The following is a 16,463-nucleotide window of genomic DNA, read 5'->3' as shown; positions in this document are numbered from 1 at the left end:
AACACAGATGGCGTGCTTACCTGCCCATGAATAAAAACTCTGAATAACTTTGTCAAGTACTATAACAATTTCAATGAAGTCCAGATTGATAGGGACGTTAAGTAAACCTTTTGCTTGGAGGCCTCAAGTAATGGCAAAAATAGGCAAACCAGCAGTTAAAATGCACCAGATTGATGGATGCCGAAGATGCAAAGTTAAAAATTCACGTGACAATCGAATCAATGGGTCGCCATTCTAAGTAAATTTGGACCAGCAGCATGCCATAGTAAAAAAAAGGTTGGGATCCTCTGGTGTGGAGAGACAGTGAGCAGAGGAATATTTTTCACCTTTTCTCGTAATACTAGAGCTCCATTGAAGCTGAATGTTGGGAGTTTCAGGACAGACAGAAGAAAGGACTTCCTCATTCAGCAGCATAGTTAAACTGTGGAACTCACTCCCACAGGAGGCAGATTAGCCACCAACTTGGACGGATTGGGCAAATGTGTGGGTTATCAATGGCTACTAGCAATGATGGCTATGCTCTGCCTCCGCAGTCAGGCCTTATGCCTCAATACTAGTCTCTGGGGCTCACAGGAGGCGAGATCTACTATTGCACTGAAGTCCAGCTTTGGGGGGTTCCCATGGAGGCTTCTGGTTGGCTGCTGTGAGAACTGGATGCTGTGCTAGAAGGGCCCCTGGCCTGATCCAGTTCAGGCTCTTCCTATGTTCTCACGACAAGATTTGTGTGGGAAGGGCCCATTTGCGCTGTCCTCAGGTGACTCAGTCAGTGCCAGGAGCCTTTTATTGTGAATTAACTGCCCCCCCTCCCCTCGTCATCCTCAGCAGGAACAGAGGAAAAGGGAGGAGGCCCTGGGAGGCAAGAAACCATTTCGGTCGGAGGCATCCGGGTCCGGCCGAGATTCCGTGATGTCTCAGATACCTCATGGACCTCATGCTCAGAAGCTCCACCAGCCTCCGACATCGCATCCTTCCCAAATGCACGGGCACCAGAGGGAGAACTACAACAACCCAAACAAGAGGCATTTCAGCAGTGCAGGTCAGAGACCAAGCAGGAGCCCACAAAGAGCCTCCTCTCCTTATTCCTCTAGGTAGAACTTCTCCCTCCCTCCAGATTGAATGGAGGGCCATTGCTCCCCAACCTGACTTCTTCCAGATGTTGCTCAAGTCCTGTCAGCCCCAGCCAGTATGGCCAGTTAACAGGGAGGATCCATCAACCTCCAGGCTGGACTACTATAATGCACTCTATGTGGGTCAGCCCTTGAAGGCAGTCTGGAAATTGCAACTAGTGCAAAATACCGTGGCAAGAATGCTGGTAGGGGCAGGAGGCTCTGAGCTTATCATTGTCCTTTTAAATTTTTTTGCCTCAAGATGCCTTCAGGAATCTTTTATTGTAAAAAAATGGCATTTCAGAAATTGTGTTTATTTAGCTGTATACCGCTTAAGGGAGCGGGTGGCGCTGTGGTATAAACCACTGAGTCTCTTGGGCTTGCCGATCAGAAGGTCGGCAGTTCTAATCTGTGTAATGGGGTGAGCTCCCGTTGCTCTGTCCCAGCTCCTGCCAACCGAGCAGTTCAAAAGCACGCCAGAGCAAGTAGATAAATAGGTACCGCTGCGGTGAGAAAGTAAACAGCATTTCCGTGCGCTCTGGTTTCCGTCACAGTGTTCCATTGCACCAGATGCAGTTTAGCCATGCTGGCCACGTGACCTGGAAAGGTGTCTGTGGACAAATGCCAGCTCCCTCGGCCTGAAAGTGAGATGAGCGCCGCAACCCCATAGTTGCCTTTGACTGGACTTCACTGTCCAGGGGTCCTTTACCTGTAACCTTATACCGCTCAGTGCAAAACAAGGCTTATAAGTGCTTCACAAAGTATAAAAGCCTATGATACATTTTGGCTTAAGGGTTTGTACGGAGGGACAGGCAGGCTTTGTACAGTCCATTGTGACAATGCCCAGGACTGATCTGATCGTGGAGAACCCCCACCGCACGCATCAGCTTCCAGGGACCCCTAGGGATCCTGTCCTGCCCATTCAAAGGCGTTTCGTGAAACCGAGTTGAGCCTTCCCCTCCCTTCCGTTTGTGCAGAGCGAGGTGACTGGCAGAGAGACCGCAAATTCAGCTACGGCGGCAACAGCAACCAAGTGTGGGGTGGAGAACGGCATCATCAGTATGAACCTCATTGGTACAAAGAGCACCACTACGGAGACCGCCGGCCGCGTGGTGAGCCTCGTGGTGAACCTCGCAACTACCGGCTGAACAACCCAAGCCGCAAGCGGCCATATGAGCAGTACAACAGTGACCGAGATCACCGGGGCCACAGGGACTATTACGACAGGTGAGCCACCAGCAGCAGAACTTGGTCGGGTAGCCGATTCCCTGCACTCAGCAACCAGGCCTCTCCAGCTCTGCCCTGAGCTGTTTCATGTCCTCCTCGCCCCCAGGACTCGCCACTAGGTGGAGGCCTGGCTTTGTTGAATGAGGTGACAACTTAATTTCTAGCCAGGCCCAAGCATTGAGCAGCGACGTCAGAGTATTCCAACAAAAATGGGAGAAGCGGGAGTGGAGATGGCCAATGTTGGCTTATTCATCCCACGTTCAGGACTGAAATCAATCCAGTAAATGCAATCTGTATTCACTGTTGTTTTTGTTTTCAGTTCACAAACCATACTCAGTTGATTAGTAGTAGTAGGAACAGTTTTGTTTAGCTGTAAGCCAAAACAGAGGAAAAAGACAGATTTGAGCCACAAGCTTGGCTCTTAATTTCCTGTCAGCCAGTGCAGTAGAGAAACATACAAGGTAACATCGTTTTCCTTGTCTGTCTGCAAAAAGCACATGCGCTCACTTGGTGGAACGACACCCCCAGCCCGGTCGCTAAAGACAAACATTAGATTACTTATGCCCCTTATGCACTGCATTTCCTTTGCATTGAAACGAGCAGGGTGGAATAACGTCATGACGATGGAATGCATTTGCATAATTAATTATGTTAGTCATGTAATTTCACCACAGTCAGACAAATGACATGGTTCTGGGCAGAAGACGACTTGCAGTGGACTGGAAGCAGTGCCGCATGTAGACCAGCAATAGGATGATCTCCTGCTCTCAGTTTCCTCCTGTCAATTACTGTGTCTTGAGGAACTCAGGGTGGGGGGAGCCAGTCAGAACACCATTACAGAGTGAGGCCAACAGAGATCAGGGGAAGGCAACTTTCCCTTAAGACTGGTTGGAACTCTAAATGTTTTCTTGATTATTTGAATGGGTTAGACATAGTCTTGTTTCGGTAGACATGGAGCCCTGCACTTCCCAAAAAGAGGCGAGGGAAGAGCTAGTTGGGGACTAGGGGGCTGCTTTCTCCCATACAAACTGCCCCAGGTCACTATGGTCTGCAGGTGGGTCATTGCATGCGGACATGGGCCTGTGATTTGCTTCTCTCCAAACAAACCATGTTGAGAAACCAACCTGGTGCCCTGATGGCCTATGGCTCCCACCAGCCCCGGCCATCTGGGAATGGGATGTTTCCTCAGTCCCCACTTCTGAGCTGACTGCTCTCTGTGTTTTCTTCTGCCTAGGCATCATCATGATTCGAAGAGACGGAGATCAGACGAGTTCCGGTCTCAGAATTACCACCAGCAGGACTTCAGGAGGATGCCTGACCATAGGCCTTCCATGGGCTACCATGGCCAGGGTCCCTCAGACCATTACCGGCCTTTCCACCTGGACAAATCGCCGGATTACAAACAGCTTCTCCCCCCTCCTCACTCCCAAGTCTCGGACCCTCGCTCCCCACCCTCACAGAAATCCCCACACGACACCAAGTCCCCTCTAGATCACCGGTCACCCCTAGACAGGTCATTAGAACAAAAGAACAATCCAGATTATAACTGGAGCAGCCGGAAAACTTAGATTTCATGGTTGGGAGATCAGGCGAGAACCTCATCTGAGGTAATTTGGCCTGAGGTAAAATGGCAGCTGCTGTGGTTCGTAACCAGAGACTCTGAACCTGCTGCTGTTGGGTCCTACATTTGCAGAAGGATCATAAGAGCTGGACCAATTGTGGGGGGGGGGGGGGTTGCCTGGATTTCTGCCCCAATCTCTCCTCACATAATCCTGCTGGCCAAATGTTTGGGGAGTTGACTTCCCTTCACTCGAGTGACCTGTTGCGGGGAAAAGGCCAGGCCCACCCTGGGTTTTTGTTTTGTTTTCTGTGTCTCGCGGCCCAACTGGTATCCCATGGACATTTCATGGAACTTGAATCGATGGCTGCCTGAGGCACAGGCGGAGGAAGGAGACCTGTATGGCCTCGCTATGGAGATCCAAGTCATTGGCTGGGATGGAGAATGGGAATGGAGGTGCTGGCCTGTGTGGGTTTGCCCCTCTTGAACGGTGGAGGTTTGGCATAGGGGTGAGGGATGGGTGGGGGGGGGGACAAGTCCTGAGGTGGCTGGCGCAGCCTTTCAGTAAGAGGACCTGAACATCTCCAACTGTAGGTGCCCGAGACTTGCACATATATATATATGCAAGTCTTGCACATATATATAGATTATATGCAAGTCTTGCACATATATATATATGCAAGTCTCTGGCGCCTACAGTTGGAGATGTTCAGGTCCTGTTACTGAAAGGCTGCACCATTCATCTCAGGACTTGCTCCTCCCCACTCCTCCCTCACCCCTATGCCAAACCTCCACCATTCAACAGGAGCAAACCCACAGGTGCCCAAGCCTTGCAGGACTTTAACATCTCCAACTGTAGGTGCCCGAGACTTGCATATAGTCTCAGGCACCTACAGTTGGAGATGTTCAGGTCCTGTTACCGAAACACCAGGGCTTGGGTGGGTGGGGGGGAAATGCACTCCCCCACTGTAGGTTGATTCTCATTTCTCGTTTCCCCAGGAAAGAACATTAACTGCACATGTTAGAATCTGTGTTGTCTGCTGTGTGCCAGGATTGAGGAAGTAGCGCTGGGTTTGGATCCCAGTTTGGATGAATTCTTGATGGATTTGGGAATGGGGGAGGAATATTATTTCTGGGGTCCATTCCCAACATCTGCATGGCAGTATTGTCCCCCACCCATTTTCTCCAATATCTACAGGCTGGAAGGACTAAGCTGTGGATTTCTGAGGGGGAGGGAGAAACAGAACATTACCCCACCGGCTAAAAGAAAAACAACAACAGCCGCAACCAGTTATTGACGATTAATTTATATTTGTGACAAAAAGAATTGCCACTGTCCTAGTGATTTCTGATGTAAATATGTTTGTTTATAGAGTATGTATTAAAAAATTTTTCCTACATTGTAGGCTGTACTTTGGATTCTTGTATATTAAAATGTGACATGGACATTTTCAGAAATCGGACTGACTGCTTGTTTTCTGTTTGCTACCGCCGCGCGGTGAGTTCCTTGTGTCGGTTTGTTGGATGGTTTTGAGGTTTGGCTTATCTGGACTGATTCCAGGCTACAGCAGACATGTCCAAACACACTCTCACATGCAGTCCTGCATGTGCAGGCACATGTTCTTACACACATACTTTCTCTCACCCATGAAGCACTTGGCTAGGGGGAGAATGCTCTGTTTCCTCGAGTTCCTTGGATGAAAGGCAGGATATAAATCTTGGTCTTCCCTGCTACTTCCTGTGCAGAAAATGCAGGACATTTTTCTGGATGAACCCACCGTGTAGGCACACGTTTTCCAAAATGAGGCTCACCACTTCATTGAAAACCTCATTTTATGTGCCCATGTAACAGCGGGATGATGAGCGAAGGGTATCCTGCCTTCCAGAATCTTAAAAAATGCTCCTTAAATCGTTTGTCAGATGCTCAAGCTCCAAGCTGCAGAATATTCTTGAATCTGACCTTTTCATTAGATCCTGCACCAAATCACCATCTGTGTTGCAAGCACTACATCTGTATAAAGCTTGACTGACAAATGACCTTGCATGGGTGTTGTCTCCTGGCTAGTACCTGAGCAAACTGGCTCAGTTCGCAGGTGCTGAAGAGGCCTGTACATAAATACACTGCAATTCAATAGATCAGGATGGAGAACCTCGTCTGAATGGGCAACTTTAGGCCCCAAGTTTGGCCTCCAAGTCTATAGATGGCCCTCAGGATTCTCTGAAGCGCGCGCGCGCACGCACACACGCACACACACACACACAAATAAATTCACCTTGCTTTGCACTTTCCTGGTTTAATTTTTTTTTAAATTTTTTTGCCTGGCTGGACTGTGAGCTTGAATTCTCACACAACTTTTTGCCTGCCTGGATTAAGGCTAGAGAATTGCGGCCCTCAGACTGAAAAACCGCTCGGATGACTTCATGGGGTCAGCCAAAAATGCGATAAATGAATCCATTGACGTAGAAGACAACAGCTATAACATGATGGCATGTTGTATGTATACTTATGGCAATATTTTAGAATCTTGAGTTTTAGTTTCCGTATTTGTGGGCATTGGCTACCAGGCTTCCATTAAACTGGAAGGTAGTGGACTCGCTGGAGGTTTTCAGTTGGATAGCCTTCTGTCAGGGATCCTTGAGCTGTGATTCCTTCTTTGCAAGGGGTTGGACTCGATGACCTTTGAGGTCATTTCCAACTCTACAATTCTGTGATTCTATGCTTTTATGCATCAATCATTTCTTCAGATAACATGAAATGTCACCCTGCATTGACAAGTATATATGTAGGTTTAGAAAGGGGCAGACATTAGCAGCTTGGAGGGGAAGGGAATGCCTTAGGAGTTGGCTCTTTCTGGCTAGAGCTGTCTTTCCACATCACTTTTTGTAACAGAGATTTTAAGGTTTAGTGTCAGGATGTTGGACAAGATGAGTCTTTGGCCTGCTCCAACAGGACTCCTTCTTAAGTGACAGTGGAGCAGCGCTCAGCGGAATAGGATGCCTTGAGTACATCCTGGCAGCCCTGGTCTTTAATCCTCTGCCTTACTTAGCCTCTCCAGGCCAGTGCATTTTACAGAACACACACCTCTGACTTCTGTCCCTTGGGCAGTTGTACATAGCACAACAGATGGGGGAAGTCCACCCTCAACTAACTGGCTTCCTGCCTTCAGAAACAGTTTTGTTTGGTTGTTGGTTGGGCTTGTTTTCTTGGAAACCTGGCTTTGTTGAGACCAAAAGGGATTTACTGGCCTTGCCCTGTTGCTCAACTCTCACAGGTGCTTAACTTGCCTGGCTGCTTCCCGTCTTCCGTGAAGCTTCCTCCGCTGGGGCTCTGCCTTACACCCTGGGATTCCTCACAGTTGAGTAAGAGCAGAAATAAAAGCATTTTCATGCAGCAGGTCATTCATGGCGAGAGGACAGGAGGAGAGAGCCTAACAAAGGATTTTCCACACCTGTAAGCACTGGAACCAAGAGTGAAATTTCACAGCTGAGACGTGTTCCCCATAGAGACAGATTTTATAATGGAAACACTGACTCAGCCATTTATTCCAAGAGTCTTGGCAAGGGCGAGCAGTCTGGTTTCGCAAGGAGGCCCAGAACTGGAAGAGAAGGGGGGTATTCAAGGAGGGAGAGTTCATCTGAAACCTGTTGGGTCTGTGGGAGGTATTAAACCCCTGCGTAGTTATTATTAGTGTGGCTCGCACCCTTTTAGTTCCATAAATGCTCTATCTAGAAGTTTGGTCATCTTATTCTTGTGATAGATCTCCAAAGGTATACAATGGACACATTTCTCTAGAAACCCAGAACATACATAAGTAAAGCCCGTTACGTTTTCTGGAATTCTGAAGTTTGTGGATGTTTATCGGAGGTGGCAGGCCTCTGCACACCAGTTGCCAGGAATTGTAAGTGGGCAGAGCACTGTTGTGTTCATGTCTTCCTTCAGTGATTCCCAGAGGCATCTGGGGCTGATCACTGTAAGAAGACGATGGACTGAAGGGGCTGCTGGCTTGAGTCAACAGGGGCCCTTGTATTTTTACAGTTCCTAGATCACATTTCAGCTGAAACATACTTGGCAAAAGTTCTAGAAATTTGATGGCCGCAACTCTAAAAACTCACTCAACGGAAGAGCTATGGGGTGGTTTTGTTTCATACCAAGGGGGTGGCAGGGAGGAATCAATGTTAGTCCCTTAATAATTTAGCTGGAAGTTTCAGTAAGCTGATTCACACAGAACACAGGTACAAGCTGCCTCTACATATACACGCTTGTGGGAAAAAGTGTATGTTTTTTGTTCTGCACAGACCAGCTAGTAAGTACACAGGTACCCAAACTGTACACATGTGAGCATCTCTAGGGTTAGGACAGATTGGGAAGACATTTCAGTTCTTTAAGAGACCTCACACTGCCTGGGGCTGATGGGAGCAGTAGCACAAAACATCCAAAGACCACTGGGCTGGGGGAAGTTAGGCTAAGCAGTTAATGAAAAGGAAAGGAAGGCACATGGTTTGCGACTTTTCTCACTCCTACAAAAAACTGCATCACAAGAAAGGAATTCACTGTCCATATGGTTGGGAAGAAAATGTTTTACTTGCACTTTTCATCAATAAATAATTTACAGTATTTACAGACAAAATTCTACACACAAACACAAAAGAAGCTGGGAAGGAAAAGGGTCAGTGAGGCTGGAATTGTGTCCCCCCCCCCTTGTGTTTTTGTTTTTTTAAAAATCCATTGGGTTTTTATCGGCTTCACTTCACCTGCAAGCCAGAATAAGCCCTATAATGTAAACCAAAATAAAGTGCTTAAAAAAATATTTTTTAACATTAGAGATATTCCTATAGTTGGAAAACCTTCTTGAACTTTTTGGACTGTGAGGTCAACTGGAGAGGAGGAGGAGGAACTGCAATGGCAATGAAGAAGGGCCATCGCTACCTAATTTGAAGACCTTACAAAGGCCATATACATTTAAAGCACTATGGTACCACTTTGGTCAGTCATGGCTTAACCCCAAGAATTTGGGGAGCTGTGGTCTGTTGAGAGGTATGAGGAGACACCCTAACTCCCTACCAGAGCTACCATTCTCAGATTGTTAAACCAATCAATCCCTCTTCCCAGGGAACTCTGGGAATTGTAGCTCTGTGAGGGAATGTGTGTTGAGGTCTTCTAACAACTCTGAGAACCCTTAACAAAATATGGCTTCTGGGATTCTTTGGGGGAAGCCACAACTGTTTTAACATGGTCATCACAGTGCTTTAAATGTATGGTGTGAACGCGGCCTCCATTTTTCCAAGGAAGACAATTTTGAACTAAATATGGTGAAATGAAGCTTATGAGCCTCGTCTCCAATATTGCTCCTACTCAGAGTATGCCTGTTGACATTAATGGACATGGCCAACTTGGGTCTATGAATTTCATTGAGTCTACTCTGAGTAGCACCCACAATTTTGAAACACAAGCAGCATTAGCTGTTGCGAGTTGCCGGTGGATTAGAATGAGCCGCCAAGGTGGTGAGCTCAACTTGCACACCAAGGACAGAGAAGCTGTGGCCCTCCAGAGATTGTTGGGACTCCAACTCCCATCAGCCCTGACAGCTGACCATAACGGCTTGCAGGCTGATGGGACTTGAAGTCCAGCAACATCTGGAGGGGCAATACTTTGTAGCCCCTCTGGCTACAGTGAGCGCTTCTAGAGTACATGAAGGCCAAGTCCCACTTTTCAGCCTTAGCATCTCCCAATCTCCTCGTTCCTTCCACATGACTCCCGAGTTTGCACACTTCACAGCTCAAGTTGAGAGCTCCCAATTTCAAGATCAATGATGAAAGGAGGAGGAAAGGGCCATCGGTGAACAAACCATAGAATGAAACAGTCAACATGTATTTTTCTTTAAACCGTTCAGGAAGGAAAAGAAAACTACACCCCTGTACAGTCACCAATGTGAGGGCACTCTATATATTAGAAGACACAATCCTATACATCAAATGGCTACTAAATTGTGTTCCTCTGCTGCTTTTTCAGTGTGGGCAGCAGAGATGCTGGTGGGTGGATGTTTGACTGCTGGGCAAATTTCAACCGATCACCAAGTATAATGGGGGTAGCACCTTCCATGTGAGCTGGTTCCTCAAAGATGCTGCTCTTTGATAGCTTAGTCCTCTGTTCCACTACAAGGGTCTCCTTGGGGCAGAGGAGATGCTGTAGCAAACAAATGAAAGAATTTGGGGTTATGAGCTCCATCTCTTTCCCACAGAGAAAGAGCTTCTGTATAGGAAACAGCACAACACCCACACGAAGGTTGCCACATGTGACATTTTGCATATATGCAAGTCACTGCGTGTACAAATAATGAAATACACAGGTGTGCAGTCACTGTGGAACAATGTCGATGGCTGTGTTTTATGGGTGTGCATCTTCTGGGCTTTGGGATGTTCCAAGGAGCACCTCAAGCTTGTCTTCCGTGGTTGACCTGCTGGCTGGACACATCTGGGAACTTCCACCACAAAACTGACACGGCTGGTGCACAGATTGCATTTGACATGTACAATGTGGCCCTAAGTGAGGATGGGAAAAGTGGAAGAGGCTTGAAATGTCACACTGTGAGCCGCCAAAGAGAGTCAGGGGGCAGGGGATCCAAGCTGAAGATGCCATTTGCCTGGAATCTCTATCCAGGGTCAGTAAGAGTTTTCCTAGACACTCCCTGGCTTGGAAACCTCTATGCAGGAAGACAAGGTGATGAGACACAGAGGAGAACAGGCATGCCAAACTGTTTAAGACTTTTCCAAAATACTGAGGCTTACTTTCCCTGCCCCCCCCCAAAAAAACCCCAAATTAAAATAGAGGTATGGTTTGCTCTCAAACCTGAAAAGGTCAATATTTTGAATAGTGCTGTGCAGAAAAAAAACATTCCCGCATTTTATTTGACCCTTTTCTACCAATTAATGAGAAGGGGGGGGGAATCAAAAATTATCACAGGGAAGAAATACTTCTGATTAAATTCTCATGAGTTGAGTGCAGGGGTTTTTGTTGGGCTTCCCTTACTTTGGAGGTGGTTAAGGGTGCTTGTGAGTGACCTTTCTTTCATTCCACAAATCATCTCACCGGTGGTCTGTGCTCTGCAGCCTTCCTGGGTGCCTGCATTGTCAATCAAAGCGGAAGACATCACAAGGCAACTCCTCCCTTGGGCTTTTTTCAGATCAGGAAGCCCAGGCAGCTGGGGAGGCTGCAGAGAGGCTGGAGAATATTACTGGAAATAAAACAAAGACTACTCTTGGCCACTTTGCCACCAAAAGTCCCACACACACACTACTGAAGCACCCTGAGAATGAGGTATAAAAACTGAAGCACCTTTAGCAGGGGAAGAAAACAAAGAAAGCAAACTGGAGGACTGATATCAGCACAGCACTAGTTTAAAGTGAGCAATGGGAAGACTTTACTCATTTTCTAAGGAATCTACTTCCTGAATTTCTGCAAACCCAGAGCAGGAATGCAGAGATCCAGCAGGTAGCCTCCTCAGTGGGCTTCTCTTCAGCAGGAAGGATGGATCATCTGATCACCACACCTGTGGTTCATGCATAAAAGAGGATTTCAGGGGGCAACTGCAATCTTCAAACATAGGCTTGGGAACCAAACTGGAGTGTAGGGAAAACAAGCACGTCTTTTTGGAACTCTGAAGCTTCTCCCCAGGGCTCCCGATGGCTTGGTGTGATTTGTTCTCTACAGCACAAAAACCCGAAGGAGGATTTTGGGTCACCTAAGCAAAGGACTCTGAAAGGAAGCAAGTTCTTGATGCCCATTTCTTGGACACCACGGTAGCCTTGGTTGTACCAAAAAGGAAGTGGCACTTTGGGCCACCGAAATACTGGCCTTGTTTTACCCCTCTGAAAGCACCAGAGGAGGATAGGAGGAAAGAGGAATTAGCAAATAGACAGCAATCCTTGAAGAAAAACAAAGATCTGAGCTGTAGGGAAGGCCTTCTACAAAGGTAACGCTGGATCCACGTCAAAAAGCACAGCATCGTCCCACAATCCCTTCCCTTTTGGAATTCAGTTCTTTCCGTTAAAAGGGACTATCGTCCCCTTAAGGTTCCCTCATTGCTGGATGCTGAGAAGGTGGGAAGAAGCACGTTCTTAGAGACTGGGTCTCCTGTACACCATCCTTCTGGGGCCAGAGGAGGCGAAGGCTTAATGCTCATCCTTTTCCCCACCCACCTGTGCAAAGGCAGCTGCCAGCAGCTGCACACAAACAAGATCACAGAAACTGGGTGTGCACCCACAGCTGTTTGCACGTGCAATGGCAAGTCTCACATGTGTGAGGGTGTGAGCACGCGAGAGCCAGTTTGCCAAGAGCGTTCGGCACACCCCGGGAAAAGCAGGTGCATTGAACTAGAAGCCAGCTGTGGGGGAGAGAACACAACTCTTCTGCTGCCCATGCCTGACTAAGCTCTGCTCGCACATAACCCTTTGAACGGATCTTTCTTTCTTTCTTTCTTTCTTTCACCTCTGTTCAGTCATGATCCTGCAGTTCATTTCTGGAACTGGCAACTTGCCACTGCCTGTCTAAAAAAAAAAGCAGCAGCCTACTTTGACTTTTACACAAACGCCAATGTCACAATCACCACAACCATTTGTAGTACAGCAAACATGGAGGGATCGGGGTGAGGGGACAGTGAGAAGCCTCCCATTATCCTTTCCTATCAGAGGAGGAAGGGAACAAGAGCAGGGGTCAACCACAAGTTCAGAACTCTTTAACATAAAAGGAGGCCTTCACTTGGAAAGAAGGTTCAAACCTATTCGATCAATTGCTTTTTCTGGGGTTTTTTCCCCCCTGGAGAAAAAGCAGTCACTGAAACTGTTCGCTCTCAGCTGGCTCAGCCTCTTAGTTACCCAGTACAATTGTTCTCTTGTTTTCCCCGACTCAGGAATGACGGCCACAGATGACGGCCTATAGGAAAACAGCTGTCCACTGGCTCAAGCATGCCAACACCCCCAGAAAAAGGAGAAGTGTGGGAGGCTCCAAGGGGGCCGTATTGCCTGTCTCCAAGTCTCGTGTCCGTTCGTAGAGGTGCAATTTGTCTTTGTTGGAGTGCAGCATTTTGACGTCTTCAAAAGCATAGTAAGCAGCAAGGGTAAAGTTGACGTCGCCCGTCGTCAAGAGGTCGAAGACACAGGACTGGAAGTATAAGTCCTCCACCGGAAGCTTCTCCCGGCACTTTGCTGTGGCTGTCTCATAGGTGAAATGCGCTGGCGGAGACGGAGAGCTGGCCCCTTTCTGGCGAGCCCGGTTCTCTGTGGTCTGCACGGTCGAACGGAAGGCCTGGAAGTCTATCTGCTGGTTAAGCGGGCAACCCCAGAGACAGAGGTAGAGGCCCTGGTTGTCTCCATCTTCAACCGCTTTCACCACCTCTTCGGGCATCCTCACAGCAAAGGTGAGGTAGCGGCCCACTTGCCTCACCACAATGGTAGTGCCAATATACTTGGCTTGGATCTCAATGTGTTGGCCGGACACCTTCTCAGTGATCTTCAGGCTGTTGGCGCCATGCTTGTCACCACCGTTCTTGGAGCCATCGGCAAAGGCCGCTGGGAGTTCATCCGTTTCGGCCTGGTAGACTTTCTGCTCCACGCATTCTTGGAAGCTCTTGAAAATTATGGTGAGCTAAATAGGGAAGAAAGGTTGGAGGGTGGGGAGAGAGATGGTATGAAAAGGGAGAGTTACTGAGATTGGTAAGAGCTCATTGATCCAACCATAGCCACTCATACACTTCTGCCCCTTCAGTGGAGGGGTGGCTAACTTGCCCCCCAGTCCCAGCCAGCATGGCCAATGGCTGGGGATGATGGCACCTGTAGTCCCAGAACTCCCTAGGGAAAGGGGATGGATTGTTAATCCACTCTAGGAATTGTAGCTCGGCAGGGGAGGGGAGAGAACAGCTCTCAGCACCCTTAACAAACCACAGCTCCCAGAATCCCTTGCAGGGATAACGTGATATCCCAGTGCTTTAAATACATGGTGTGACCAGCATTAGAAACTCAGATACATAACCTAATTGCCAAATGGCACCTTAAATCTAGGTTGAACAATGGAATGCCTAGGAAGCATTTTTTCCCCTGTGGAATTTAAAAAAAATACTACTATTATTCATTTCATTTCTAATCTGCTTTATGCTTGAAAAATATAATCTCCAAGTGGTTTACAATATATTAAAACATTGAATACAACAATCTAGAATAAATCAAATTCAAGGGAAATATTTTGGATCCTTCTCTAAGTGTCATTTTGCTTTCCCTGTATTTTTTTACCTACTTAATTTATAGAGCTGCCGCATAGCAGAAATACTCTAGGAAGCCAGTGTGGTGTAGTGGTGAGAGTGTCTGACTAGGACCTGGGAGATCAGGGTTCAAACCCCCACTCACTGGGTGACCTTGGGTCAGTCACAGCCTCTTAACCTACCTCATAGGGCTGCTGTAGGTATTAATTAGGGAGGGGGTAAACCATGTACTCCTTGGAGAAAAAGGTGGGATATCAATGCAAGAAATAAGCTCTTCTGGACCCATGCCAATTGCAAAATGCACCTGGCACCTGGGGAAATTTCAAACATACGGCGTGAATGTGGACCTAGAGATGTGCCTACTTTATTCAGCTATGTGAGACACAGAAGTGGGAATTCTCAGCAAAGCTGCTGTGAGGCATCGTCATCTTGAAATAACAGGCACTGAATAGGTCATGCCTTTACCTTGCTAGTAGCTGTCGCCGTGGAACCAGGTAAGACAGGTGTGTTGGTGACCTGCACATTCAGGTAGTTGTTGTTTATGAGCGGCCATGCCCCTTGGACTATGCAAGTCTGGAAACTGTCAGAAAAAGTCCTCAGGTGGGGGTCTCCAAACAGCCCACAGTGCGTATAGTTGGGAGGAGGAGAGTGTTTGTGGAAGCTCTTCTCATAATGGCAGATTTCCGGGCTGTCTGAGCGCTCCTGGCTGTCGCCTCGGGGCAGAGGGCGGACCCGCGGCTGGGAAGTGGGGCCATCTTTGGAGCAGTTGTGCTGGGCCATCAGGTCGTCGATGCCGTGGACGGCGGAGTGGTAAGCCAGGTCTCCGCGGCAGGTGCGGGCGGTGCGGTGAGTGCAGTGAGCGTAGGCTCGGAGGGCCGTGCAGAACTCGGGGGTGTCCTCTGCCCCCACGTGGTGGGGCCCCGACGTGGCCGCCAAGAACTCAGAGTTGCACTTCATGATTTTGCACTGAGACGTCACTGTGGGGGAAAGGAAACAAGGCAGGCACCTTTAAAACACAGAGAGATTTTGAGAAGTTTTAGGCAGGGGAAAGAGAGAGAAGAAACTGTTTGAGGCCGGTAGGGGGAGATGTTTTCCTAAAGGTTTTATGTAGTTTTAAGTTCTGGGGGAAACAGCTTGATGTGTTGTTTCACATACACGTCTCCATATAAGGCCAAATTTCCAAAGCCAGGTGTCATACATAAACTTTCAATAAGACGTGTGTGTATTAGAGAGAGAAAGAAGAAAAAGAACAAATGCAAAAGCCATACTTTTCCCCAACCTCTCAGACTGTCACTATTTTGCAGGATAGATTCAAACAGACTAGAACTTTAGGTTTGTGCTTTTAAAGTGAATTGAAGCACTCGTGTCAACCTAACACAACAAATCCACTTTAAACACACACACACTTACTTTTTGCTTATTGGACAGTGACAGGGGAATGCTCCGAAAAGTGTGGAATAAGAAAAAGCAACGGGACAAGACATTGGAAAAGTGCGGGGTGACCCTTGCTTTGATGCAAAGTTGTCTAACCTCTCCACAAGCAGATCAGAATGTGTGCTCACTGAACAGCCAATGTCATCTAATCTCCCTACGAACCAGGATGAAGACTCAATAAGCAGGTCATCTTAGAAGCAGCCCCTTCAGCTGTAGAACGGAATAACGGGCATCTTCTCCTGTAACTGACAGGCAGCATGAAGTTGCCTGATTGGCCAAGCCTGGTATAAATTCCAGGAGTCAGTCCTGTGTGCTCTTTCCACAACAAGAGAACCTTCTCCCTGGAGCGTCAGGAGCTGTCTAAAATACTGAATCAGGTCATTGGTCCAGCTAGTTCAGTTCTGTGTCTACATTGACCAGCAGTGGTTCTCCAGGATATTGGATGGGTCTGTGTCATCAAACCCCCCCTGCCCCCCCCACCTGAACGAACTCTCATTAATGCACCTGATCTGAGAGCTGGAAGCAGCCCCTCCTCACTCATCTCCTCTCTCTTGCTTGAAGGAGATAAAGACTTTTACTGAGAGTTGAGCATCGCTGGGCCACTCAACCTCTGCTGCAGCTGGTTGGCCACCCTAATTGGTTGACAAAGGGCCGCCTTCAGCACCTCTGCTCAGTGCCAATGCCTTCAGATTGCAAAACACCAGCGTGACTCAACCCCCTTGGCCCGCTAGTGCAGAGGAGTCAAGATCCCTCAATTTGCTCTGTGTGTGTGTGTGTGTGTGTGCGTGCGCAGAGGGAGGGAGACATATGGAACGAGTAGCACAAAACAGCAGAGGAGAAATCTATTACAGCAACTATGCTGACACCCCACAATACCACAAGGGAAAT

At 47.9% G+C, this 16,463-nt stretch overlaps 2 protein-coding genes across 6 annotated transcripts in view; one reads left to right on the top strand and one right to left on the bottom strand.

Annotated features, from left to right (window-relative positions):
- Positions 1-5,349, top strand: part of CHD2 (chromodomain helicase DNA binding protein 2) — a 66,883-nt gene extending 61,534 nt beyond the window's left edge. For all 5 annotated transcript variants that reach the window (XM_083411781.1, XM_083411780.1, XM_083411782.1 and 2 more), the window contains 3 exons: positions 823-1,036; positions 2,084-2,333; positions 3,568-5,349. In XM_083411781.1, the coding sequence (XP_083267907.1) occupies positions 823-1,036; positions 2,084-2,333; positions 3,568-3,901 (798 nt within the window). In that variant the 3' untranslated portion in view covers positions 3,902-5,349. The remainder of the gene's footprint in view (positions 1-822; positions 1,037-2,083; positions 2,334-3,567) is intronic.
- Positions 5,350-8,454: 3,105 nt separating this feature from the next.
- RGMA (repulsive guidance molecule BMP co-receptor a) overlaps positions 8,455-16,463 on the bottom strand; it is a 35,637-nt gene continuing 27,628 nt past the window's right edge. The window contains exons 3-4 of the mRNA XM_083412247.1: positions 14,607-15,118; positions 8,455-13,531 (exon numbers count right to left, since the gene is read on the bottom strand). Of these exons, the coding sequence (XP_083268373.1) occupies positions 12,821-13,531; positions 14,607-15,118 (1,223 nt within the window). The 3' untranslated portion in view covers positions 8,455-12,820. The remainder of the gene's footprint in view (positions 13,532-14,606; positions 15,119-16,463) is intronic.

This window comes from Podarcis tiliguerta, assembly GCF_965153285.1.
Source record: "Podarcis tiliguerta genome assembly, chromosome: 14".
Classification (NCBI taxonomy): Eukaryota; Metazoa; Chordata; class Lepidosauria; order Squamata; family Lacertidae; genus Podarcis; species Podarcis tiliguerta.
The sequence above is the reverse complement of the archived record's forward strand: the minus strand, read 5'-3'. Positions and strand labels throughout refer to the sequence as shown.